This window comes from Asterias amurensis, chromosome 16 (assembly GCF_032118995.1).
Source record: "Asterias amurensis chromosome 16, ASM3211899v1".
NCBI classification, from domain to species: Eukaryota; Metazoa; Echinodermata; class Asteroidea; order Forcipulatida; family Asteriidae; genus Asterias; species Asterias amurensis.
In genome coordinates, this window is record NC_092663.1 from 14,419,079 (window position 1) to 14,446,596 (window position 27,518).

General features: G+C 37.8%; 2 protein-coding genes across 2 annotated transcripts in view; one reads left to right on the plus strand and one right to left on the minus strand.

Moving 5' to 3' along the window:
* Window positions 1–327: 327 nt before the first annotated feature.
* LOC139948962 (integrin alpha-9-like) lies at window positions 328–27,482 on the minus strand. Its single transcript, XM_071947345.1, has 26 exons — window positions 26,279–27,482; window positions 21,384–21,508; window positions 20,989–21,095; window positions 19,873–20,020; window positions 19,080–19,202; window positions 18,507–18,611; window positions 16,919–17,061; window positions 16,049–16,186; window positions 15,278–15,386; window positions 14,346–14,440; window positions 13,642–13,778; window positions 12,082–12,242; window positions 11,371–11,534; window positions 11,109–11,279; window positions 10,403–10,482; window positions 9,750–9,894; window positions 8,972–9,097; window positions 7,788–7,960; window positions 6,479–6,650; window positions 5,734–5,841; window positions 5,042–5,185; window positions 4,178–4,294; window positions 3,549–3,653; window positions 3,066–3,185; window positions 2,147–2,207; window positions 328–1,781 (listed from the first exon to the last, which is right to left on the minus strand). The coding sequence occupies exons 1-25, from the start codon at window positions 26,497–26,499 to the stop codon at window positions 2,151–2,153; spliced, it is 3,294 nt and encodes a 1,097-aa protein (XP_071803446.1). The 5' UTR covers window positions 26,500–27,482; the 3' UTR covers window positions 328–1,781; window positions 2,147–2,150.
* The window catches only part of LOC139948964 (sugar transporter SWEET1-like), a 78,922-nt gene continuing 67,485 nt past the window's right edge, over window positions 16,082–27,518 (plus strand). Inside the window, exon 1 of the mRNA XM_071947347.1 lies at window positions 16,082–16,218. The gene's annotated coding sequence lies outside the window, so the exon portion shown is untranslated. The remainder of the gene's footprint in view (window positions 16,219–27,518) is intronic.

The following is a 27,518-nucleotide window of genomic DNA, read 5'->3' on the forward strand; positions in this document are numbered from 1 at the left end:
AATCCAGATAGGTTAGATTTAGGGAATACCGGACACTTAAAGGGAAGGTACACTATTGGTAATTGTCAAAGCCCAGTGTTCTCACTTGGTGTATTTCAACATTGCATAAAATAACAAACCTGTGGAAAAATGAGCTCAATTGGTCATCGGAGTTGGGAGAAAATGATGAAAGAAAAAACACTCTTGTTGGACGAATTTGTGTGCTTTCAGACAGGAATAAAAATACTTCTAGCTAGAAGTCTTTTAATATTTTAGTGAGAAATTACCTCTTTTGCAAAAACTTACTTACTTCAAAAGGAGTCGTTTCCCACAATGTTTTTTTTTTTACTATCAACAGCTCTCCAATGCTAGTTACCAAGTCAGTTTTTAAGTTAATATTTGTTTTGAGTAATTACCCCAAAGGTGTACCTTCCCTTTTAGCCAATGTAATTGATTTGCAGATTAAAATAAATAAATCACATGATTTACGATTTCTTTGGATGAAGTATTTCTGTGCTTTTTGTTTTAATCAACACTTCACTCACACGACATAACTCATAAGACCCATTTAACAACAACAAAACGGGAAAAAAAAACAATCATATCAAAATTACAGCAAATTTATAGAAAAATAGATTAGTTGGTGATAATCTTTAAGATAAACGTACACAAAAATAATTGTTACAAATGTTATAATTTAATTTCTAATTTATTTGTAATTAATAAGCTAGTTGGAAATAGTTGCACCTTTTAATTAAAGTTTTAAAACACTTGCATAGATAAAATTACTTAATGAAATAAATGTACTGATATATGACACAAAATAAGTTAAAGGTCCAAATGCGGCTGCACGGTGAAACTCGGTCCTTTCGGCATTTGAACCCAAAAGGATAAACACACTGGACACCTTTGTTAAAGACACTGGACACTTTTGGTAAAGTGTTCAAAGACCAGTATTCTCACTTGGTGTAACCCACATAAAACGTAAAATAACAAATCTGTAAAAAATGATGACTCAATTGGTCTTTGAAGTTGCAAAGAACAATGAAGGAAAACCTACCCTTGTTGCACAAATGTGTGTGCTTTCAGATTCCTAAATGGCATTGATGTTTTCAGATTATATACCGAATAGAGATTCAAAATAACACCAATTCAATGGTTTGGGAAAAATAAGTGTTATTTTAACACTCATTGTGGTGTAAGATTGATTCGTTTTGGTATCTTTATGTGACAAAACCCATGGTTTCGGGTATAACTCCACTGTGATTTTCTGAGCATAACATTGTGTCACTTTATCATGTTTCCAAGGAAAGTTGTAACAGTTCCCTGTCAGAAAATAACTGGCAATATTAATGTTTACCCCCTCCCCCACCCCCGTACTTCTATTTTTCAAATCTCACGCAACTTACACAGCATTTAATGCATTATATACGCATATACAACAATAACTAGCTGTATACAAAGACAATAGCGTATTTATACAGCCAATTAATATGTTAGTCCTGGTATAACTCTACTGTCATGTCCATACTTGGGAACCAGTAGCTTCTATCTAACCGATTAAATGCAGCAAAATATATAATTTGGCAAGTATTTACATAATTGTGTCGTCATTCGTATAATCAACCAATCACAATTTACAATATTACACATCATTGCTATGACGTCAAAAGCAGAAACAGCGCCCTCAGTTGGGTCTATAAAAGGAAGGCTTCTACTGGCTGAGTTATGTACATGCATGACGGACAGTTCTCTTAATGAACTTCATATTTGGCGGTCGATGCAGGGGTCTAGGGACTAAGCTGGAAAACATAAACAAAAGTGAACAAAAGGAAGAAGAGTAATAATTTAACAGCTTGGTGTTTGTTCTTATTGATCAACTGTCTCTAATAACCGAACCGAGGCTGTAAGGAAAATTAGACTGGCCCCTTTTTCGTATGTACACGAGAAGTCCATGATTGCACAATGGGATCATAAGAAAGAGGGTACTATGAGCAAGACGAAACTATTCTCTACAGCTGGACGCACCCGGTTGACACATTGCACGTTGTAACTGCGAGTTGGAGCTTGTTGCACGTAGTGCAGTGGATTGGAGTTTCGAACGCTAAACCTCGATGCGATGTTTTCAAAAGAGTTCGAAGATTTCTTGTGTCCAAACTGAACCTACCATCTCAAAGGGCAGTCGGTGGGCTGATATCATCCAACGTCTTTCTCTTGAAGAAACCAAGCTGTGGGAGAAAGATACAAACATCTTAAATAATTAGTTGTCGGTTCGTGGTTTTTACAAGTGGGTTTCTGATTGGCATAGTGGTAAATTTCCTTGCCTTCCACGTCTGGAACCCTTGGCAGTTAAAATCCCAGTACATGAAATGCGTTTGCAGTCCCTACCTGATTGTTGGCAAATCACAGTGACTTCACAGTTTTCACAGTGTTCTCACTCTGTAGCATTTGGAATAGTTCTTATATGCTTTACCTCCCCTTTCTAGAATTGAAACTTTCTTTATTGTGCTCTCTCCAATAGGTTCTTGGCTAGTATAATGATTAAAGTCTTATATTTTGCTTTCGATGGATTTATTGATTACTATTTTGTTCAATTTGTTCTTCCACAGTCCCTATATTATACAGTCGACCCTCGTTATGAAGTTCATTATCACAAAGAGGTACTGCTTAAAAACACGGGTGAGAGTCGTTACTAACGAACAAGTCTGAAACTTTGATACAAATTAAAAGGTTTGTTGAAATGATGGCATTTCTACCTTCTAGTAACCCCTGGGGTTATAGATTCCATCGAGCTTTTGGAAACAGTATCCAAAGCACTAGAGAAGTAGACCAAAGAGCAGGATTTCTTGTCTGATTTTCTTCACCACGCCAACATAAAAAGTCTGAATTCAGCCAAAAGTCTGAACAATCTCACTAAAAAAGTCCGGAATTTCATTTTTGCTTTGTGTTTCTTTGTTTTGCTGCATGTCCTCTTATAAAATAAAATCTTGTTATAACGAAGTAATCTGGCCAGTCCATCAACCTTGTAATGATAAAAGTCCACTGTAATGTTTTTTTAATTTTAGTTTGATTGTTTTATGGCGTACCTTCCATAGAGCTGCAACTAGGATCACCAACCCCAGTACGCCTCCGATGGTACTGACGGCAATGACCCATGGCTCCACCGGCTTATTTGGTAATTCCTCGGTAAAAATCGTTGTCTTCAACTAAAGAATACAGAAAAGTAAAAATTGATTTTGAAGATCGGTTATATTAATAATGATGATAACAATGATTACTTTTAATGCGCACAATCCACCACAGGAATACTTAGGACATACAATAAAAAAAAAATTAAAACAATTATAACAAACTTGTACATTCGGAATGCTACTTTGCTGTAATTTTTGTCACGTTTTATTTTATGATACAAAATTTCAATCGTGCACTAATAAACAAACTAACCCCTACAAAAAATGTTTATCCACAACGGAAAAAATACTGGAAAAAAAAAACAATAAGAAAACAATCCAAAAAGCTTAAAAGCTCATTGTCTAAAACTGTGAGACAGCTTTTTTCTGCGATATTACCTCAATGGAGTCCGGCACACCATCATCAGGTTGCGTGTGGGGTCGGCTGGTATCCTGTAGTCCAAACGTTGCCGTCGAAATCAGATCCACGATTCCCATCTCATTCTAGAAAGAAAGAAAGACATAGTTCATCAGAAAAACATAACTTTCCTGCAAAAAAAAGAAAACAAATTGCGTCTTCAGTTCGAATCCCATCCGCGTAATATGCCTCAGATTTTGTACAGAACTCGAAAAAGTACCGAGTATACAGTGCTTACACACAAGGTGTATGGGTAAAACAAATCTTTATCCCGAAGCAAAATTAACAAAGTAATATTCCAACCTTTATTACGCTTTGCACTCGGTTTTAGTGAAACTTGAAACATGTTGACTACGTCACCATTTTGGTTTGACATAAAGATCATGATTTTGTGGATTTTGACTGTGTTTTCACCCAATCATAAGAAACACTAAGCTATCGTCTTCCTGACCTCAGGTGTTTTCCCGCAAAAACTCTCAGTAAAAAGACCTCTTTATTCCTGTTGTCAAGCCAAGCACTGAATAATAAACTCAACTTTAACCACCACAAGCTTGTGTCCCAAGGTTTTTCAGTGTTATTATTTTTGAGTGAAAGTTAAGAGCATCCTTACATCAATTAGTGTACGTTGCCACAGCAACGCATCCACGGTGACAACAACCCCGGTCCCGCTGTTCAAAGGGCCATCGACTGTACACCTAACAGTGACGCACTGAGCTCTGTCACAACCCTGCGGGGGGGGGAGAATATCCGAAAATTCAAAATGATTGGTTTCATATTGACAAAAAAATAATACAGTTAAATGTTCATGGAGTTATTATAAATGTAGTTTATGCAGACTAACAAATAGGTATACATGTAGTAGAAAAAGAAACCCTGCATGGTGGGAGTATGATAAGGTAATGTTTGCGGTAGCACCATGTGTAAATCTTTTGTGAGTAGTGTTGGTTTGAACAAAACACTTACACACGTGGAATAGAATGGGTGCAAGTGTTTCTGGTTCACATAGCAAGCACACTTGTTTTTAATGTTTCCTGTTGTTTGCAAGCCACAGTGACCAACGTCACTTATGAGGCAACCTATTTCTTTACCAGAAATATACAATAATGATAACATACGAAGTAACTCTTGAAGTTTGTTTTTGTTCTCAAACATAGTAATCAGTATTTGGTTTGCGTTAACACCATGTGTGTATCTACTTGCCAGGTAGAGTTTGTTCTTAGAGAACTGTCTTGCTTAATTCTACTACCGCGGAGTAGATTATCGGATATCAAATCAGGTAACAATTTGAAAGTGGTAACATGTTTTCTGTATGCTTTCTATCTCTCTACCAATGTATACATGTATTTCCATTTCAATGATTATGTCACACCCAGTAAACCTGTTCATGTGAGTTGTGTTGTCATTTAGCCTTTGACAAAACTCTGCTGGGGTCGAAACTTAAGGCCATTAACTTTTTGTTTTGCAAAATACTTACAATATCTCGATTTGAAGAATCATCTGAAGCTAGTCCATCGTTTGAATAAGCCAGCATACCGGCTGAATCTAAATAATGGTCCATTATTTCAAATCTCTGCTGTTCTAGTACTGACGCATCATCACACTTGCCTCCACCGTTCATCTGCAGAGAAAATGAACTATACATGGTACTTTTTTCTTCTTAAGCTTTTTATTGTCACCACCGCATGGATAGATACAGTTGCATGTATGATTCTCTAGCAGCATTTTTGATGACAAATGCAGTGAAGTCACATTTTGGTTTCCACAAGGTTAACATTGTATTTTGTATTTTTTATTTTTTTTTGCTGTTAATGTTATGGATTTTCAGCGTGTTGTTATATGAGGGGTGGTCTGAAGGAATGGTCTTAACAAATTAAGTGTGAATAAATAATTTCCTCCGTGAAAAAAAAAAAATAAAATAGCGTAAGTGTTACTTAAAGGTGTTTGTCAGGTTAAAGGCCAAAAGTTCCTTTTTAAGTTTTAAGGTTGTGATCTTAATAATGAGCTAGAGATCGATATTATTTGATACCAATAACTTTAGTTGCGCCACCAACTGTACTACGTTACGAGTAAAGTGCTACTCCGTATTGATTGTGGTAAAGTGCTATGCTATCACCTGTTTCGCTGGAGAAATTTTCTCCACGACATTATACAAAATGGCTTTATTACCCGAATGCTCTTGATGTAAATCAACCAATCACCGTTGTTTGCTCTCCATGGTAACTGAATGGTAACCTTCCCATCAAACGGTAGACGACCAGGCCCTTGGTTACCAACCTTTAATATAAAAAAAAGTAGAGTTGTGTAAGTCTTTCACCCGTGGCAGTTTGTAAATTTTAATAACAAATTTGTTTATTGTAATGACTATAATATTGTGAAAGCTTACAATTTATAAAGCCAATTACTCGAAACTGACACCACACTAGTATGTTTTAACATTTAAAAAAGCTCAAGAACATCTTGCTCAGCAAAATAAAATTAACAAGGGACAAAATCTAACATTAACGGCACCGCAAGAACTTTATTCTTTCCACTATAATAGCCTCTGATGACGTCAGTGCACAGGGCAAAGGCCAATTTTATGAAACACGGACATAGGAACCAGTGAAAACAATTTAGAATCTACGAAAGTTTGGCTGGTATTCTGTTTCATTTCAGCAACATTTCTCCTTTTTGTAACAAGCCCTGTGCTAAGTACAAGTAACCATACTTTATGAAAGTGAGTCCTGTATGGCTCATGTATACAATGTTGTTTAACAATATGAGACTCAAGCACAAAATTAGCAGGGAACCAATAACTCTGGGTTTTAATTACCCGTGGCTGGTAACCCGTTTCTGCTAAGCATCTGTGCTAAGCAACCCAGTGAATATTGCACATATATGAACAATACTCTATACACAAAACCTGTTGTACCTCGTATATGTGTGTAAAAGTTGGTCCAATCCCTTTCATGTTGGACTTGCCGTCGCCGTCTAAGAAACCCGCTCCTACGAGGGCTTGCCGCAAGAGGGCCTCCTTGTCTGGTGCCTTGCCGTCCATTGTCTCGTTGTCCGGGGAATAAAAGATTTGCTCTGGTTGCACCACTCTGTAACACAAATGTCAAAATGATGCAACTTGAAAATAAATGTTTACTACTGACACGTTATAGTAAGTATTATTTGTAAGTTTTGTTTGGAGCTCTGCATGGTGTGGACACTCACACAAAAGAGGTTTATACATAGTTGCACCAACAAGTTTACTATTTGTTTATAGTTTCTTCCTATTGTTTCAGCTGTAGGCCCGCTAAAGCGATTAATGTTAAGGACTGTGTTATCGGTACTTGTTCAAGTCCTATGGATGTTTATCCACCATTACTAGGGTCGACGGGATTCGAACCCGCGACCTTTGTCTTTTCAGTGCAGACCACGAGGCCACCAAGGTTGCCCTGTTCCATAGTAGTAGTTCGAATTGTTTTGTGTATAACTTTGGAAAAGCAATTATCCCTACTGTCATTATTTTTGGTGTTTTTTTACCAAGGATTTTCAATGATATACATGTCAGTGAACTATTAGGGGTTTAACATGAATATTATTGGGTTTCCTTGTATCGAAATAGCCAGGTATAGTTAGATGCAGTTTGAATCCTAAATTTTAAAGATAGTAGGTAAGGTAACGTTTTTATAGATGTTAAAATTTGTATGAGGGATACACAGATTATTATTTGGTTTTACCCGTCAGCGTATACTCAGTATACTCTTAAACTATATTAGTCAAAACAACACTAATTAGTCATATGAGACATTATTTTGACTAACTTACATCAAAATCATGTCTCATATGACTAACAAGTCTTGTTTTCAGTCAGTCAATCAGTTGAGCGAGAGGATGTCTTTAACCGACGCCTTCTCGGGAAACTCTGATGGTCGTCTTCCACGCATCCCGGTCCAGCATCAGCGTCCTAAGCTGGGATGTTTCTTGTTGTGTTGCGTCCTTCTTCAGTTGATCTACGAATGATATTCTCCTCCTGCCCTTGCTCCTGATTCCATCAATGGGTTCCCAGAGAAGAAGAGGGCTCACAGCTAGCTCTGGATGGCGGACACAGTGACCAGCAAGCCTCATCCTTCGTTCCCTGATCTTAACTCTGTTTTGACTCATACATTTTAAGAGTGTCCCTAATTCTGTAAAGAACACAACTTTAACTTTACTCATTTTCAAAAAAAGAAATGTCATAGTTCTTGTCCTACCCTCTGACTGCTATATCAGCGACGATTAGGACAGGCAGTTCAACCGTCACGGTGTTGTCACGTAGACTGTCAGTGCCCTCTTCGACGCTGATGGTCGAGGCTGTCATAGAGAAATCCACCACTTTTCGCCCCAAGTCTATTCCACCGACGTCAAACCGCATGCGCAGAATACTCTGTTTTGGAAACAAAGGATCAACGTTTAAAGACACTGGACACTATTGGTTATTGTCAAAATCCATTCTTCTCAATTGGTGTATCTCAACATATGCATAAAATAACAAACCTGTAAAAATTTAAGCTCAATTGCTCATCGAAGTTGTGAGATAATAATTAAAGAAAAATAACCCTTGTCACACGAAGTTGTGTGCATTTAGATGGTTGATTTCGAGACCTCAAAGTCCAAATATGAGGTCTCGAAATCAAATTCGTGGAAAATTACTTCTTTCTCGAAAACTATGTCACTTCAGAGGGAGCCGTTTCTCACAATGTTTTATACTATCAACATCTCCCCATTTAATGTTTTAAGCTAATAATTATTTTGAGTAATTACCAATAGTGTCCACTGCCTTTAATTACTGGTTGGTACAACTAAATCCAATGCTTATTTCAACAAGTATAATGAAAACAGTAATTTTTGGGATATGCCCTTGTGTAAACACAGAGAGTTTCATAGCGTAACTATTGTTGTACTCCAGCACAAAGTATGTAATTCATAAAATATTTTACTGTTATGAGCATGTTCGACGAGCAACACCCAAACTGAATTGAATTGAAATAACGACAGATTTCCAGGCACATTTTAAGAATGAAACTGGCAAAATTAAATGACCAATGGTCCGCGATTCAATGGCAAAAAATTGTAATACTGATTTTGTTCTTAAACTTTACAGCATCAGATCGAACGTAACTTTCAAGGTACAGTGGTGATAATATTTCATAATAATTTCATACTTTTAAAATTCTGCTTGAAAACGAACTGCGGGGGGCAAAAATTAAATCTGTAAACCACATTTTTATAACTGCATTCTTAGTTCCTATTATGTAATCATTGTTGTATTTCCTCACTTTTTCCTGTTTTTTTTTTCTTATTTTGTTATGCGCTTGTTTGCATGTTATGGAATGGGCGCAATATAAATTAATACATTATAATAATACCCAGAAACCACATAACATCCGGTACTCACCACTGTGTTAGATCTCATAGGATTACCCACAGAGCAAAGCACTTCCGCTGTCTCGTTGTATGCCTCTCTTGGTGCACATGTTATCATATTGTCAGGAGTACAGGTACTAGACTGGAGACACTCGACCTTCAAAGGACAAAATATCAACGTTTTTAAGTTAAACATTTCTTGCAGACTTAAACTATGAGTGGCAAAAACTAAAACATGAGTAAAAAAACTTCACCAAAAACTGCAAAAGACCTTATGCATTGACGTCATCCAGCGGCCATCTTAGTGGAAAAACGGCGACGAAACAATCGAAACGCACAGATTTGTACGCGCGCCGCACAGGATTGGCCAATGAACAACCTCCTTTTGACCTCTAGGTGATGGCGCCCTACTGAAATGACGTCATGTGCATAAGGTCTATTGGCAAAATCTGAAGTCGCAAGTGGCAACAAAATAATGCCACATAAGGCAAAAATTGATTTTTTTTTTTATATTTTTGGTATGCAAGTTCGCCCAAAACAAGGCTTAAAGCCACTCTATAGGTTAAGTGCTACAAGAAAGAAAACATAGAAATGTAGTAATAATTAAGTGGAGCTGAAGGTAGGAACTGATATTGCTCTTAAAAGATGTCATTAGTATCAAAACAACAAGCGGCAAAATCTTAAAACACAAGTGGCAAAAACTGAAATACCGCGTGGTTAAAAATAGTTTGTAAGTCATTAACTGCCAAAAATCTATTTGTACTTCCCAAGCAATTTCTTAATAATTCCTCAATGATATTTCCACTTACTGTTGTAATTTCCAATGACTCGTAAACCACTTCTCTCGGATGGGTGATGAGCAGTTCCGAGTTGTGTGCTTCCTCCCCTTGGTTGTGGACTTCCACCAACAGGTACACCACGCTGTCACCACCTAGAGTGATGTACTGGTTACCGCTGTGGTTTGGGAAATAAGGTTTAGTTTATTAGGGCCATGTCACACCAGGGCTTAATTTCATAGAGCTGCTTATTAAAGCAGCAGTATTGCTTAAAAAAATTCTGCTAAGCAGAAATGAACAGGAGGAAATAGTCACAAATTGTAAATGTGACATTGTAGCTCGACTGGTAACCTTATTCCTGTAAGCATAATTTTTTGTGCTTAGCTACTTCTTGTGCTTAAGCAGCTCTATGAAATTGGCCCCTGTACCCACGGGCAATTTACAGGCATCAGGTTCCAAGCAATTTCCAAGAAGAGAATTCGTTCACATTTGAATTTTCAGATATTATTTTTCCTTGGGATCGTAAGAAAGTGTTGAAAAGTTACTTGTGTGCTACCAAAGTGGTCCGGTAGCATACACTGCAGTTGGTTGCCTCCAAGCTGCCTGCAAAAGTTGCCTCACGTGAGGCTAAAAAGTTTTATTTAAATCTGACCATCAATTATTCCCACACCAAATTTTGTGCATACCTTTTTGCCTCGAGGTCGGCCACGACCTTAATGTTAGTTTGGCAAATGGAGTCACTACCGCAATCACGTACGAACAACACCTAAAAGAAAGAAGAAGACAAACAAAATTAATATTGTAAGGAACTAATGTTTAATACAAGAACAGTTAAAAAGCTGCATTTTGTAAAAAAAAAACAGCCGTCGTGTGACGTCACATTGGCACACCAAAGTAACCTGTCAGTTTTGGTCAGTGAAAATCAATATTATAAATACTCCTTTGATATTAATTGGTTCTTTATACTGTTTGTATTATCAAAATAGTTTCATTCTGGTCCGGGCAAATTTCATGGAGCTGCTTAAGCACAAGAAGTAGCAAAAGAAAAGCAAAGGTGTGCTTAAAAGATTAAGGTCACCAGCCAAAATACAATGTCATTTGTACAATTTGTAAATGGTGTCCTGCTCATCTATGCAGGAAAATGCTGAGCAAAATTGTTAAAGAAAAAAAAAATTGCTAAAGAAAAGCAAAGGTGTGCTTAAAAGATTAAGGTCACCAGCCAAAATACAATGTCACTTGTACAATTTGTAACTGGTGTCCTGCTCATTTCTGCAGGAAAATGTTAAGCAAAATTGTTGTCCTAAGCAGTTCATGAAATTGGGCCATGGGGATTTGAATGAACGAACAAGTTCTGTAAATTCACAACATTTAGCAAACTGTTTCTGTCTTTACCATTTTTTCAACAGTTCCGTTGGAGCAGGCGCTATCGTCAATTACCGGTGCTAGACCACCGTTGAACTTGTAGGTCACTTCATCGCCGCGCCTTGGAGGATCATCTGGGTAGTCGAAGATGTTATAGTTCAGAAGAAACTTGAGCGGGGTCAGGAAATCACCAGCTTCGCCCTGAGAAGAAGAGGACAGATTAAGGTAAGACCATGTTTATTGGGTTTTGAAATCATTATTTTTGAAATATTAGTCTGTTATTTACACATACCCTTAAGTAGGCTTTTGTTGGGTAACATGAAGACACGTCTTTGATGAGCTCAACTGTGTCTGCTTTGGCCGTTGATTCGCTCCCTTCGTCCGTCAAAAAGTAGAACCTGGACGTGGCTCCAATATCAGACTTCAGGGTATCCACCTCAAGATTATAATCAAATTCTGAAAAAACAATCATTGATCGAATATCGATCAGTCAGTCAATCAATCTTTGTTGGTCGATCATCGATTATTCATCCACCAAAACCTCAATCAATCACGATCACCAATATGTAAATATTAGTGACATCATTAATCATTCAATATAGTTGCTACTGTTCTACAATTTCAAAGGTCGTTCGTTCGAATCCCAGCCGAGTAATATGCCAATGATTTTTTTCAAAGATCTCGAAAAAGTACTGAGTTTGAAGAGCTAACACACACATAATCAAAGTTTATATTCTTTATACCCGTTGCAAATTATCATATATTATACCATTAATCAAGTATTCAATTATATAAATATCAACTATTAAATCAGCGTTTATCAATCACGGCTACATTTGTAAATCAACCAATGATACTAACAAAGGTTTGAGGAAAAAAAATCGCCGAACACTTCACAAACTTAATAATAGCTACCGACATTGTAAAAAAATAAACACCTTACACACAGATCGAGATCAATGGAGTTTATTCAAACACTGATTTAAATATTGTTTCAACTTACTGACGTCATCCGGCAAACCATGTTCATCGGTGTAGTCAAAACAGACTTCAACATCTAGACACGTGATCGCGCGACCCCCTATTCTGCAGTTGAGGAACTCAGGGTCAAGGGTCGATGGGTCAACTACAATCCAAACTCTAAGCCTGATGACCGGCAGGGTCCTGAAACAGACAAAAGATTGGTAACTTGAGGGGTACTGCGCCTTCTGACTCACCATAAATTTCCCTCGAAGACAATCAACAGATACTGTAAAAACGTCGGGTAGCTGCACTTAAAAATAAGTATTACCACCTCAGCTCATAAGGATTTGCATGTCAATGGTGCTACCATATACCCGATGACATACATATCATAGTTGCATCGGGGTTATTGCACTTGTATCTAGCATCGAGCATGCTCTTCTCGTTACTTTAAGACAGTGGACACTATTGGTAATTGTCAAAGACTAGTCTTCACAGTCCGTGTATCTCAACATATGCATAAAATAACAAACCTGTGAAAATTTGAACTCAATTGGTCGTCGAAGTTGTGAGAAAAAATATGATGAAAGAAAAAACACCCTTGTCACACGAAGTTGTGTGCTTCCAGATGCTTGATTTCGAGACCTCAAATTCTAAATCTGAGGTCTCGAAATCAAATTCGTGGAAAATTACTTCTTTCTCAAAAACTACGTCACTTCAGAGCGAGCTGTTTACTCACAATGTTTTATACGTTCAACAGCTCCCTATTACTCGTAATCAAGAAAGGTTTTATGAAAATAAATATTTTGAGTAATTTAATAGTGTCCACTGCCTTTAAACAAATTCCAATGAAATGAATACTTACTCGGTAGGAAGTACAACATCTTTCGAGAGTATAAAGACTTTTTAAGAACTATTTCACTTCGAAGTAAAATGGTAAATGTAAACATATTCAGTTGTTATCCCCAAATTTTAATCTCGGATTTTGAATTCCAATACTGGTTATTCTTCCTGCGTAATGGACATAATCGCTCCGGATTTCTGGCGATATCTCAAAAACGCGGCCATAGTTTCAAATGAAATTTTCACATATTTTAATTTGTTTACTGGCATCTAGAACTAAAGGCAGTGGACACTATTGGTAGTTAGGCCTACTACAAAAAATTATAAGCATAAAACCTTACTTGGTAACGAGTAATGGGGAGAGGTTGATAGTATAAAACATTGTGAGAAACGGCTCCCTCTGAAGTGACGTAGTTTCAAGAAAGAAGTAATTTTCCACGAAATTGATTTCTAGACCTCATGTTTAGAATTTGAGGTCTCGAAATCAAGCATCTGAAAGTAGACAAATTCGTGTGACTAGGGTGTTTTTTTCTTTCATTATTATCTCGCAATTTCGACGACCGATTGAGCTCAAATTTTCACAGGTTTGTTATTGTATGTATATGTTGAGATACACCAAGTAAGAAGACTGGTCTTTGACACTTACCAATAGTGTCTTTAAACAGGATCGAAACAATCCAACGGTTCCAAAACCCAAAGGGACATTTTGCCTTTAAAGAAATAGGGAGATACCATAACTGGATGAAATATTACTTACTTGAACAATACGACTGTGTCATTTTCATAGGCACCCACAACAAGATCTGGATAGAAATTAAAGTCGATATCCATCCCTCCGGAAATGGAACTGCCGAAACTCTGAAGGCCAGGTAGGATCCCTCTTGCGGCGATTCTCTTTTGGGTAAAGAATGACGTTGTTGAAGTTTAAAATCTTTTCTAACAATAATGTTTGTAAGGCACCTATCATGTCTGGTAATATTGTCAAAGACCAGTGTTTTCACTTGGTGAATCCTAACAAGCTAGTCGAAACGTTGAGACCAATTCAGAACTGACTCCGCGGCAGTACAGCAAATTACAATCCTATGAAGCTAAAGTAGTAGTCCAGTCTATTTTCTATACCATCCGCCCTGGTAATAGTTCAAAAGCAGGACAGTTCGTTTCAGAACTAAGAAGTCTCCCGAACCTCCGATTATCTACTCCGCGGTAGTAGAATAAAGCAAGACAGTTCTCTAAGAACAACTCTACCTGGCAAGTAGATACACACATGGTGTTACCGCAAACCAAATATACATTTGATACCTCACCATGCGATGCCTCAAATCCTATAAACAAACACCCTTGTTGCACAAATTCTGATGCCTGACAAAGGTTATTGGGCCTAAAGTCGTCTCAGATTCATATAAAAATATTTACAGCATTTTTTTAAAAACAAATTAAGAAAAAATTATATATTTGACCCACCTGTGAATATGTTCTTCGGATCCCTCCAATATAGCCTCTGTAGATGTACACTGCGCCGGTATTTTCGTCTTCGTACGGTGCCCCGATAGCGACATCTGAATTTAATGATAGTAATATACTTAAACTTGCGTAATGAATATGCATGAAATGACGTCATAATATACTTTGAATAATCAGTTTCGAATGGACTGCATCAGCTGCTGGGCTAGAGTAGGTGTAAAGGCAAGGTATCACCGTTAGTTTTTTTAATCGTTCGGTTATTTTTATCTATGGTATAAATCTATAAATGACTAGCCTAATATACAATACATTATGCATAACATAACATAACAAATCTGTGCAAACTTTGACTTGATTGGTCATCGATGATGCAAGAGAATAATAAAAGAAAACAAAACACCCTTGTTGCACAAATTCGTGTGCTTTCAGATGCGTAAAAAAGGCCTAAGCCTTGAAGTGTTTTAATATTTGAGTGAGAAATTACCTCTTTCTCAAAACTATACATTACTTCAGAGGAAGCCGTTTCTTACAATGTTTCAAAATATCAACAGCTCTCCACTGCTCGTTACCAAGTAAGTTTTCATGGTTACAATTATTTTGCGAAAAAGTGTCCAGTGCAATGCAGTGCCTTTAAAAAGTGACTTATATACATAATTTATTTTTGTTTGGGTCTACCACAACACCTTATGATTTTATCTTTGCTAGACAGACATCCTGCTATACAATTTTGACATTTTACTGGACGGATATTACACTCAATCTATGGGCTTACAAAATCTTGTTCAACTTCCCATGAAATATGGAAGTCTTTCCTCTTATTGGTGTTCTTTGTTTCCCATCGCAACTGATACCGCTGGGTTTTTTTTTTTTTTTTTTTTTTGGGGGGGGAGGGGGGGGGGAGGCTATTTATTTGTTACGCGAGACTGACTTACCATTAAAACCATCCAGATTAATGTCTCCAATGAATGCTATTGCTGAGCCGAAGCGACCCCCGATGGCCCTGGTGCCATCCAGTTTAAAATCCTGGAGTTCCATCCTTCCCTGTTTCACAGTGGATTAATAATAACATAAAATAATACGTCTAGGATCCAGACTGGAACTACACCCCTCATCGCCCTCTCTGTTGTCTGTCCATATTACTGTACATTGGTTGTACCATGGTTGTACATTATTGTCTGTATCTATATAGGTATTGCATAACCTTATACCTAAAATGTTGTCTTTAATGTGCGGCTTGTTATTGGATGATTGTGTACTTAATATCATTCTGATGCATTGCTTGTGTATAATAATTATACATAATTTTGCATTGTTGTAATGAGTGGCAGCATTGTAATAAATGTTACTGAATATTGATTCAACAAATTGCTCTTTGATTAGGGCATCGAACGAATCAAACGTGTCTCATCTATACACACTCGATCTGCTGAGATGTAGAACTAATAAGCCATTCCAACAGTTTTATTCCACATCATGCATCTCTGTGGAACTTCTTGCCTGGTGCATGTTTCCCTTCATCCTACAATTTGGACTGTTTTAAGAGGAATATCAATTCCTACCTTCAGATCCCCTGAGTTCTTTCCACTTTAAATATTTGTTCTTCCTGTAGCCCCATACCAAGAGTGGTTTTTATGCATGTTTGGGGCGAACTTGCATAACAAAAATTTAATAAATACAAAATATATATTAAAGTTTGTCTTTACCGCTCCTTTGTTTATGTAGACGTAGACAAGCCCCTCGTCTTGTTTGAAGGTATACAAGGGCGCCCCCACAAGAAGATCCGACAATCCATCACTGTTGAAGTCTACACCTAAAACGGCACCACCGTAGTAGGAGCCCATCTGTGGATAAAGTTCATGTGAGAATAAACGAGGTAAGTGCAAAGTAGTTTATTGTGTGTCGTGTGTTCCGATACGGTGTTGTATTTAGAAGTAAAAAATATCATAGTGAACCCTCGAGTCAAATGCTTGTGTTTTGTATACCTGCAGGTGTAGGGAAATGTGTTCCCGGAGAGTCTGTCCCCACCATCATAGACTGGTTACCATATGATTTCATTGGATAAACGTGTAGTGACGTAAGCTTTCCATGCATTATGATTGGTCCGAGATGATGTAACTTGTCAGCTTGGACTTTTGATCGTTTGCATGTAACGTGTGTTAACAATGTTTGTACATAATGTCTGGCAGGCAACGTGTGTACATTTTGTTTGCACATCACAGAATGTTGTTTTATTCACTATATATCTGTACACGTATGTGTGGATTGACTGCGAATCTCCGTGTGAAATGAGCGCGAGGTCAAAGGTGTCTTTCCGGTCAGGCCAGTATCTGGGGTTATTCGCGGGCCTCGAAGCGTGTCGTCAGACGTGCATGCTATCCCCATGGAAAAAAATATCAAGGGCCGAATAAGGTCAATTCAATAAAGAAATGTGTACATAGTTCGCCGCATAGTTCGGTGTCATGCAACACCCGGCTCCATCTAGCTCCAACAGAGCTGTATTAAATCTAAAAGCCATTATTTATTTATTCGGGAAAAATCGTACAGGGGTAAAACAAAAATTGCAAAGACTTTACCTGCTCTCCCCTTAGCTGAGTATACATCTCAAACGTTTCCAGATTATATATAAAAACCTTCCCAACTGAATCTGACCTTGGCGCCCCCGTGACGCCCTGCTCCGTGTTGACCGATCTGAAGTTTCCAGATGACACAGAGTAACCTACGAATATAGAGTGAGCGGTCATGATAACACCCTTCAGTTCCTATAGTTTTATAACATTTGAGACTTGATCGTTTTTTAATGCATTAATAAGTTTTTGGGGAGACAAACCCTCGTCAAAGTACAGGGAAATAAGTACTCGAGTATGCTAAATTTGTCTCTTCAGCAAAACAAACAAAACTTCACCAAACCATTTCCCATTGTTGAATTTCTGTGCAAACAAAATCATCATGGAACATTCTTTCCTTAACAAAAATTCCCCGTGGAGATCCTTTGTAATCGGCTTCAAACACCTAGGTAGCGAGTATCAAACGGCATTCTCACTTAAAGGGACACACCGGGTCGTTGGGCTATTTAGGCTACAAAATACACTAAACAAGATTCTAAAGGTCTTCCAGGAATGGAGAAGAATAGTTGCTTGTGGAGTTCATGATGTATAGAAAATCAGGTTTACCTTTTGTAGATGAATTTGTTTGCCATTTAAAACAAAATATTATGCAAGTCGCCCCAAAACAAGGCTAAAAGCCATTCTAGGTAAATGGCTACAAGGAAGAAAACATAGACATGCAGAAACTCACTGGAGCTAAAAGAAGGAATTGATATTCCTCTTTAAAAATTCCATTACATGAATCCCTACTCACTATGAAGATGAACGTAGCATAATTCACATGTAGAAGTTCTATTTCATTAGTCTCACTGAGATGAAAATTATTGTTGTGGAATTGTTTCACTAACTTCTCAAAAACAACAGCGCCTCCAGCCAGTGGTAATTTAAGGGAAGCTTTAAACCTTGAACGCTTAACGCAAATCTGTGGAGATTGTTTTTGTTTGTGTTGTACACCGTACACAAACCCTTTTTAAAGGGTTACTTCATTCACAACTAACAGTTTTGCGTTCTTGTTTCGTATTCTGTTGGTATAACGATTTTGAGCCACTGTAGCTGTGGTATCAATGTATATACATGTATTGATTTTGCAGTAACACCTCGTATAATATCATCTACTTTCCTGAGTGGTTTTGTTCTTGAGAATTTGTCTGGCTATTCTTTCCACTGCTGCGGAGTAGAATTCTGAATTCAGGAGACTTCTTTAGTTCTGAAAAGTTGTCTTGGTCATTAACTATGACCTTTGAGGTAGGAAATCGGCCAGGAACTACCAATTTCGCCAGCTGTTTTTGTGTGCAAAATGTGTCTGTTTTTTAACATCCAAGTTGAACTTAATAAACAAATAATTCTCCTGACACATTTGTCAACCGGTTCTTCTGGTTACTATGATCACCAGACACCCCAGCCAACCTGACAAAATACGAATATAATTCCCATGCACCGACCCATACAACATGTAAAACACTTTTACGGTTTTATGTTTAGCGCAAGTCAACAGTGTTGAAGTCTTACTGAATTGGACAGCACCATCATTTTTCAATCATTATAATGGTCTACTTACCGATGTATTCTGTTTGGTGTTTTTCACCCATCATGTTCCAGTCCGTGAGATTCCCGAAGTTGTACCGATATGTGTTCCCGTCCTTGTCGGCATTTATCGTGGTACCTGTTGGGGTCAAAGATGAGTAAATATTTACTTTAAAAACTGACAAGTTCTACTACGGACATAATCATTTAGATATAATTTATTATGCTGGGCTATCTCTTTGGTCTAGTTTGTTGACTGCATTTGGTGATAGGGCTTTTTCTGTGGCAGCCCCTAAGCTCTGGAATGCGCTACCGCTTCACATACGTAGCGAACAGAAACTCATCTCTTTTAAATGTAATATAAAAACCTGTCTTTTTAATACCGCTTTTTAGCTTTTTATGTCTTCTTCTATGGTCACCTTGCCAGTTAGTTTAGAACTTTAGCATAGTTGGGGTTAGAGGTGTCTGTCTCCTGAAAAGGTCAAAACATTACCGATGCCAGCAGAGTTATGATAGCAATTTGTTTTGAGTCATTACAAATAGTTTCCATTACCTTTGAACAGTTCGTTGTATAGGGTAAACAAAAAGTAAATTTATTTGACATTACCATTCCATTCATAGGAGCCAACAGCCCCTAGCATAAGGTCTCCACCCTGGGTGTAGGCGGCGCTGATACCCGCCTGACAACTTCCTTGGTATCTGTACGTCCCATTCTCTAAAGTTTGTATCTCTGCGGAGAGAAAGAAAATGGTAGATGATAAAACATGATGTTGGAGTTACTTATAGGTTTGAGACCTAATTTACATATTATAAATCACGTGCCCGTGTTATTGGAAGTTAATGGTGACGCAATGTTTTAGATCTAAACTGGTGGTAGATGAAAGCCAGATTTCAAGAAATTAACTCATGATTGTGCATGTGGTGTGAGAATGTTTTTAAGTGTTAGACGAGATATCAAGTTGTTTTCTTTATTCTTTAGTTGTCCACTCGCCAATTAGGGTGTGCATATCTTTGTTAAGAGTAATACAAATTATTTAGAGATTTATACACAAACAAAAAGCGTTGAAAAGATGGTGATGGTGGGAAACTCTCTCAGAAATACCGTTGCTTGAAATGCAATAGTTTTTGAGAAATGACAAAATATATATATATATATATTTGAGCTTGCAAGTCCAAGACAAAATGTTTGAAAACAGTGAAAACATTTAAGGTTTTTTCATTTTTGTTTCTTGTGACTGTAATGACCGATTAAGTTAAAAAAATGTCCCAGTTTTGTTATTTCATGTTATGTTGGGTCACAAATGTGGATACTGGTCTTTGAAAATTACCAATGTGACACAAGTCATTGAAGTTGAACAATTTTTTGAAGGCCGGTGATGAGTCGTTCTGTATAAACTCACCATCAACGCAGGGTCGTAGTTTCTTGACTTGTTCGAAGTTGGCGTTAGCCACGTAGCATATCCCATTCGGGAATCGGTCAACTCCCTCGTTCTCTGACGTGGGATCCTCGTTGATATAGTAATCATTGGACCACAGATGACCACACACCTGAAAAAAAAGTGCGGGGAGGGGATAATGTCTTAAAAGTACGATTTTCATGCACCGCGCTCACTAATTCCTTTGTAAGCTGTAATGTGGCCTTTTGTCTGGTAGTTTACTCCTGCAACATATTGTCTATGCTCGGCAAAACCTGAAAAGGGTGATGGACTAGTGAAATGGCAACTAAACTGGTACTGCATGCTGGCCAGTCCCTAGAAAAGTTAAGTGCAAACCTTGGAAACCATTTTAAAACATGAGGTCAGAGACTTGGTTTCCTGAAGAACTGAAATTGATCATAAAAAACACTCTTTAAAATAGATGTGTTTTTGTTCCTTGTGGTTTTTTCTTTTTCGGTTTCGTATGAACAGAATGCTGTGAGGTACTGAGGTTGGCTTATTTAGGGACGATGATGCGATGATGGCTCAAGGTGTGAATTCCAGTCGAATTGTTTTTTTGACACTTGTATTTTCCATGACAGTAAAGTTATAGTTTAATGTTATTTTGACATTGACCATAACATATTATTCATACAGAGATACAGCGAAAGGTCTGCTTTGTATGTTGCTATTGGAGAATGGACATTCAAATAGGTTTGTACAGCAATGTCCAATCTCCACATTGAAAAGTAAATGTTCACTACACCAACCTACGCGACATCACTCGCTCTAATGTTGCCGCCCCGAACAAACCCAGTTCCCAGGCCAACAAGCTTCCAGTTTAGCTGGTCCAATGATTTGGAACAATCTCCCTACTTCCATTAGGGAATCTCTTACTCTATATACATTTCGTAAAGTTCTTAAGACTCACCTTTTTCCATTTTAATTGCTTTCAAGTGCGCTATGATCTTGATGGAAATAGCGCCTTACAAATTTCAATTGTTTTGTTATGTTATGTATAATGTCCAATGTCCAATATGAATGTCCAATGTCCAATATGAACTAGTCCGGACAATACAATAACAGTGAAAACCTGCTTACCGTAAAGTCACCATTTTTTTTCCTATTGGTTTGTCTTGTCAGGGTCACACCAAGCCATTGGTTGTCTTTAACATCAACGATTTTCTCGCCAGGCAAATTCTCATTTCCTAGATATAAAAAGGACATTAAATAGATTCAACATGGATTAATTTGACTTACATGATGTTTACGAAAGTCATCATTTTATACAATCACTTTGTATTTCATGTGTTTCAGTAGATATATTCACAAAGTGTTTCTCGGTTATACATATCGGTGTATATAGGTAAAAACAAAATCTGTAATCTTTATGCAAATTTCCTTCTATTAAAATGTATGGTGATGCAACGATTATCACCCTTAAAAGCGCCCTCAAGCGGTAAACAGATATAAGGTCAGTTACATCAGGTATTTACCCACAGAGTCCAGGGGTATCTCGAAACAATTGTAAGAGGGTTGAGGTTGGCATTTGTAGAGGGCACCTGGTCGTTCCAACGAAGGCTGATTTTCACTTTTGCCTCTGGGGGCTCCGATTAAAATCCTGGTCAATGAGAAATTAAACAGTGGATTGGTTAAAGGTCTGTAATTATTTTTAAAGGCTCTGGACACGTTTTGATAAAAACTCATTAAGGTCTGCTTGCATCGTTCCCATAAAAGAAATTGTAAATGTCTACTGGAGTATTTCGAGGGCACCAAGGCAATGATCGTGTGTGTGTGGGGGGGGGGGGGGGGGGGGCACGGATGCAATTTTGCAATCGCATTCGATGCCTCCCTGAAGTAGCAGGCACAGGTGTATCAAAACATAATTCATGCAATAACAATGTCTGTGAAAGTTTGGACTCAATCGGCCATCTAAGTTGCAAGAGAATAATACAAGAAAAACACCCCTTTTCGCAATCTTGTCTGCTTTCAAAAGGGGCTTCGTGCTTGAGGTCTTTAAATATTTGAGCGAGAAATTACTTCTTTCTCAAAAACTACGTTACCTCAGACCACGCCGTTTCTAACAAAGTTTTATCAACAGCTCTCCATTGCTCGTTGCCAATTAAAGTTTGTATGCTAAAAATTGTTTTTAGGAATTCCAAATAGTGTCCAGTGACTTTAAATGTATAAATTCAATTTGTGTACTTTATCCATTTAATTCATTCTTACTCTGTAAGTGTATTTGTTTTGCTTTTTTTTTTTTTTTTTCTCTGCATGTTTTGTATTTCTTGTAATGCGCAGTGTAGTATATTTGTATAGGTCACTGCGCAATACAAATGTCCGTATTATTATTAGTATTATTAAAAAAGTTTTTTTATACGTATTTATCTAACTCATTGTTATCACCTTGGCCTTGGTTTGATCAAAACCACCCCGAAGATTGTCATTTCATGGTGTTACCGCAAACATTACTATTATTATTAAAGCCATTGGACCCTTTCGGTAAACAGTATTTTCCAATGGCCCACACTTCGTGTATCACAACTTATATATAAAATAACAAACCTGTGAAAATTTAGGCTCAATCGGTCATCGGAGTCGGGAGAAAATAACGGGAAAACCCACCCTGTTTCCGCACGTTTCGCCGTGTCATGACATGTGTTTACTATAAATCCGTAATTCTCGTTGTCGAGAATTGATAGTTGTTTTAATGTTTTCTCAAAAAGTACAGCATTTCATGGAATAATATGTCAAGAGAAGTCTTTTACCATTACCTTCTGTAAACCCTGTAAGTTATTTGTAAATCCGTGAACTTTTATTTACTTTTCTGTTCCGAAAGTGTATACTGGCTTTAAGTATATTGTATTTTATTATGCAGTATTGCTGACAAATCGCAGACAGCGTCATGTATTGTGTGTTCAACCATAACATACATGTAAAATATAAAGCATGTGGAAATGTGGATTGAATCTATTGTATGAGTCTGTGAGTCAGGAGAAACTGGTGACAAATCACGTTGGCCCTCCATACCATTTGTATCATGTGAACACAATAGCTCTTAATTTTGGCGCTAAACCAAAATCAGCAATTGCGTTTTTCAGAGAGAGTTTTCTAAAAAAAAAAATACAGTCATTTCAGAGGGAAACAAATTTCTAGTTCCTCATAATATAAGTTAGCTTTCAGACAAACATAAAACTGGGGTGTTTTTTATTCTTTTCCAATCCTGTGCAAACTTCCATATAAAACGCACTGCCAACTACTGCAATGAAAGAGTTCGCGTATAATATGCACTGACCCATGAAATTTCTCTACCAATATGCAGCGAAAATAATAATCATATCTATTAATAATGGAGGACGTCTGGGGTTCAAAGTCCCACATTGGGACAAGCCTATGTTTACACAACACTTAAATTATGTTATGTGAATGCAAATTGGTGTCATGCTGTGCTGAGATTGAGCATTGGCCTCGCATGGGGAAATAACAGCGAGAATGAACATAAAGGGAATTTATATTTATATGTTTGGTAACTCTTGAAGGCAGTGGGCACTATTGGTAGTTACTTAAAATAATTATCAGCATGAAACCTCACTTGGTAACGAGTAATGGGGAGAGGTTGATAGTATAAAACATTGTGAGAAACGGCTCCCTCTGAAGTTACATACTTTTCGAGAAAGAATTAAATTTCCACGAATTTGATTTCGAGACCTCAGATTTAGAACTTGAGGTCACGAAATAAATCATCTAAACGCACACAACTTCGTGTGACAAGGGGTGTTTTTTCTTTCATTATTATCTCGCAAGTTCGATGACCGATTGAGCTCAATTTTTCACCGGTTTGTTATTTTATGCATATGTTGAGATACACCAAGTGAGAAGACTTTTCTTTGATATAACCAATAGTGTCCACTGTCTTTAAAACGAATGACAATGAAAACGTACTTGGTAAGAAGTACAGCAGCTTTCGAAAGTATAAACAGTTCGGAAATGATTTCACTTTGAAGTATTAATGTGATTATGAAAAAAAAAATCAGTTTGTATCCTCAACAATTTGGCTTTGAGAATTGTTACTGTCAGACGTTATACTGTTTCATGCATAATGTTCATGGACAAAACTGCTCCGGATTGTCAGCGTTAACTCATAAACGCTACCCAGACCTTAAAATAAATCGTCTGAAAGTGTTATTCTCTATATTATATTAAAGGTACACGTTGTCTTGGATCGGGCGAGTTGGTCTATGAAAAATGTTTGAAACCGTTTGCTATGAAATGCATATGGTTGGAAAGATTTTGTAAAAGTATAATATAATGGTCCACACAAAAATGCCTCGAAATTGCACGGTTTTCCCTATACGTCGTGAACTAACCCGGCACGCCAGTTTGTAGAGTCAAATTTTTTACTTCACAAAACGACCGTTAATATTTTACTTTTAAAACATCTTTCTAACCATATGCATTTCATAACAAACGGTTTCAAACGCTTTTCATAGACCAACTCGCCCGATCCAAGGCAACGTGTCCCTTTAATTATAGAAATAATTATGATTAACACAATCGAATGGTTCCAGAAACTAAAGGATACTTTTTGGTTTGAGATATTTTCAAGCTAAAAGCTCCGGAACCAAAACCTTTAAAGCTGTAATTTCACTTGTATTTAATCGGGTTTTTTTATGGCAACCTGACCATATAAACTCTGGCGGGTGTAATTTAAGTTGATAATTGAAGATCAAACAAATTAGGTTGTGGTTTTTGTAATTGGAGATTATTTGCTACAAAAACGGAGGGCTGGAACAAACTCATGTAATGTGTACTTTATTATTTATGGGTGTGTTTTGCGAGCTATCTAAAAACTGGGAACTGGTACCAACTCATTCCGTGCGCTTAGTTTTTGTTTGTGTGTTTGCGGTTTGTCTGTATCATCTTACTGCTTCTGTATTTCGAATGCGATTCGGGGACAATTTCAAGCGAAAAACTCCGGAGTCAGTTTGTTGTTTTCGTGTGTGTGTGTGTTTGGTGTTCGCACATCCATGGAGGAAGAAAATAGACCTCCATGGCACATCTAACCATGGAGAAATGACCAAACAAAACTCCGGGACAAACTCAATCAGTTAGTTTGTTGTTTCGTTGTGTGTTTTTGTGCGGGTTTTCTGCACATCTTACCTTTGAGTAAGGAGAGTCTGACTGGTTCTGTTTTCGAATTAGTGTTTGATTTGAGATATTTTCAAGCTAAAAGCTCCGGAACAAAACCAATCTGTTAGTTTGTTGTTTCTTTGTGTGTGTTTTTTGCGGGTTGTCTGTACATTTAAATAACCACCACTCTAACTATAGTTCTGTATTCGAATGAGTTTTATATTTGGGGACATTTTCAAGCTTAACATTCCGCCGGAAGATGGTCACAGATGAAGGGAAGTTGGAGTACCTCACTCCGGACGTGGTCAGCTCGAGAGTGGTCGAAGGCCTCTATTGTTATCACTTTGCCCTTGGTTATAAACCAAACATGAACAGAGTGGGAGTGATTCGTCAATGAAACATCTTCAGACCACTTAGTTTTTATTTGTTGAAAGAAAACAGCCGCGTTTAGACATGATTATTTTCATTGAGAGAGGAGGGGGGGGGGCATGGAAGGAATTTCCAGTTGGAGGTGAGGGGAGGGGCATGAGGGTACAAAGACTTTTCGGTGAGGGTGAACTAGTTTTTGTCAGTGGGGTTGGGTCATGCTTTCTTTTATGGAGTTATACATGATATTTACTCAAACTCTGGTTTCTGACAGCAGAGTGTGGGTTCGAGTCCCCGTCTTGGTTGTGTCCTTGAGCAAGATACTTTAAAAAAGTTGCTTTGACCTTCGGGTGGGACATGGGGCCAAAGGTCCCGTGTACTGGGATTGCCAGTGCGGGTAAAGGAAACCAGGGTGTATTTCACAAAGAGTTAAGACTAGTCTTATCTTGAGTTAGGACGAGTTACTTGTCCAAACTTAGGACTAGCCACACAATTTTTAATTTCTCCTATGACTAGTTCTAAGTAAGGACAAGTCCTAATTTTTTGTGAAATCGACCCCTGATCACTTGTTGAGGAAGAATAGGGATTAACCGCTGTGTTTTGGGGGTACAAAAAGCAAGCAGCCTTGTTTACATTTTTTTTCAGGCAAGTGATTTACAGTGATAAAAGTCACGTCTGAAGCGTCATCGGTTTAATTACCAGAAATAATATAATAGTTAGTAACGTAATTGACGTAAATTGTAATGAAAACTAGGACCTAGATTGAGAAAGTGTGGGATACCTTAACACAACCGTGCAGGAAATATGCATTATTAGTTTAGGCTATTTCACTCCATGCTACACATACCAAATTATAACATACTATTATGATAGGCTACCAAAAGAAAACACTCACCATGGCGTGCTGTCCCGTGTGTTTTGATGTTGCACCGTGGTGTAACCGAAGTAGCTACCTGGATCTCTTGTGAAAGTAATCAGCTTGTCCGTCTTATCGTCTATATTACAAGCAGCTACAAGACACACACAACAACACAAGAAGACAGCCACTACAATGGCTAGTAGCCGGAACAGTGATCCACCATGCGATCCCATCGAATTTCTTAGCCGAGTTCTCATGATGGTAAAAGTCCGACGACACTAAAGTTGGGTGACGTGTGTTGTTAAGGTCCCGGTGGGGGTGTATGGGCGGTTTAGCCCCCGAGTGAATGCGTTGCTACACGCTGCACTACCACTTCGCCGGTGAAGATTAGAAGTACGTTGATCCCAACAGGAATGTGGCTGATCATGGGCTGATCAAGATAATGCAAGCTTTTTTTTAAAACCTGGTGTCATACAGTTTAGCTCTAATATGATGTGGCAGATGAATACAAACCATGCATGGATAATATACACCGAAACCAAAATCAATATGCTCTATGCTATTTAGTGTAGAACACAAACTGTCACAGTGGTTTTTTCAAACGGATGTTTTAATCGCAGATATCCTACCTCTACACAAAATAAATAGTGTCACCGTCTGATCCAAAATCAATAAAGTACATCACCAAACCAAATAGCGACCACTTCTTCAGCCTCCGGTTAGTAGGTGGTTATCTATGTATTCCTAATGGTGGTGACCCAGAGTAGTGTTGGCATTCCTCCTTTCAGACGACTATTGTACTACGTGGTGGTCATAACATCCTCTTCCGGGTTTGGTTTAGTGGCGTTTTTTTTTCTTCTTCTTCAATTCAGTCAGGAAGAAACGGGGTACCGCTGCTGTGCAGCTGTGTGCCACGCCTCGATGGTTTGTCACTGTAGTGAAGAATCAACGGTGTCCTTGGATGAACATTGTGAAAACTAGTACTCTTGTTGGCTGGTTATAACTTTGGATCAGATTCAATGAACCATGGAAGGGACGATCACTTTTTAGATAGTCAACTGTTGATGACTACTCTACTGAAATCAACACTCGTTATAGACACCTAACTCAACTAGCTACTGCAGCTGTTGAAGTGTTTAGGGCTACACACAAACCTGTGTGGTGTCTGTGCAAACAGTACACATGTACATGTACCTACCAGCAAATTTACATTGATTGTCATATAGGGCCATGCACAGCCGGCCTATCCAGCCAGGCATGTCAACTATTTGACCTC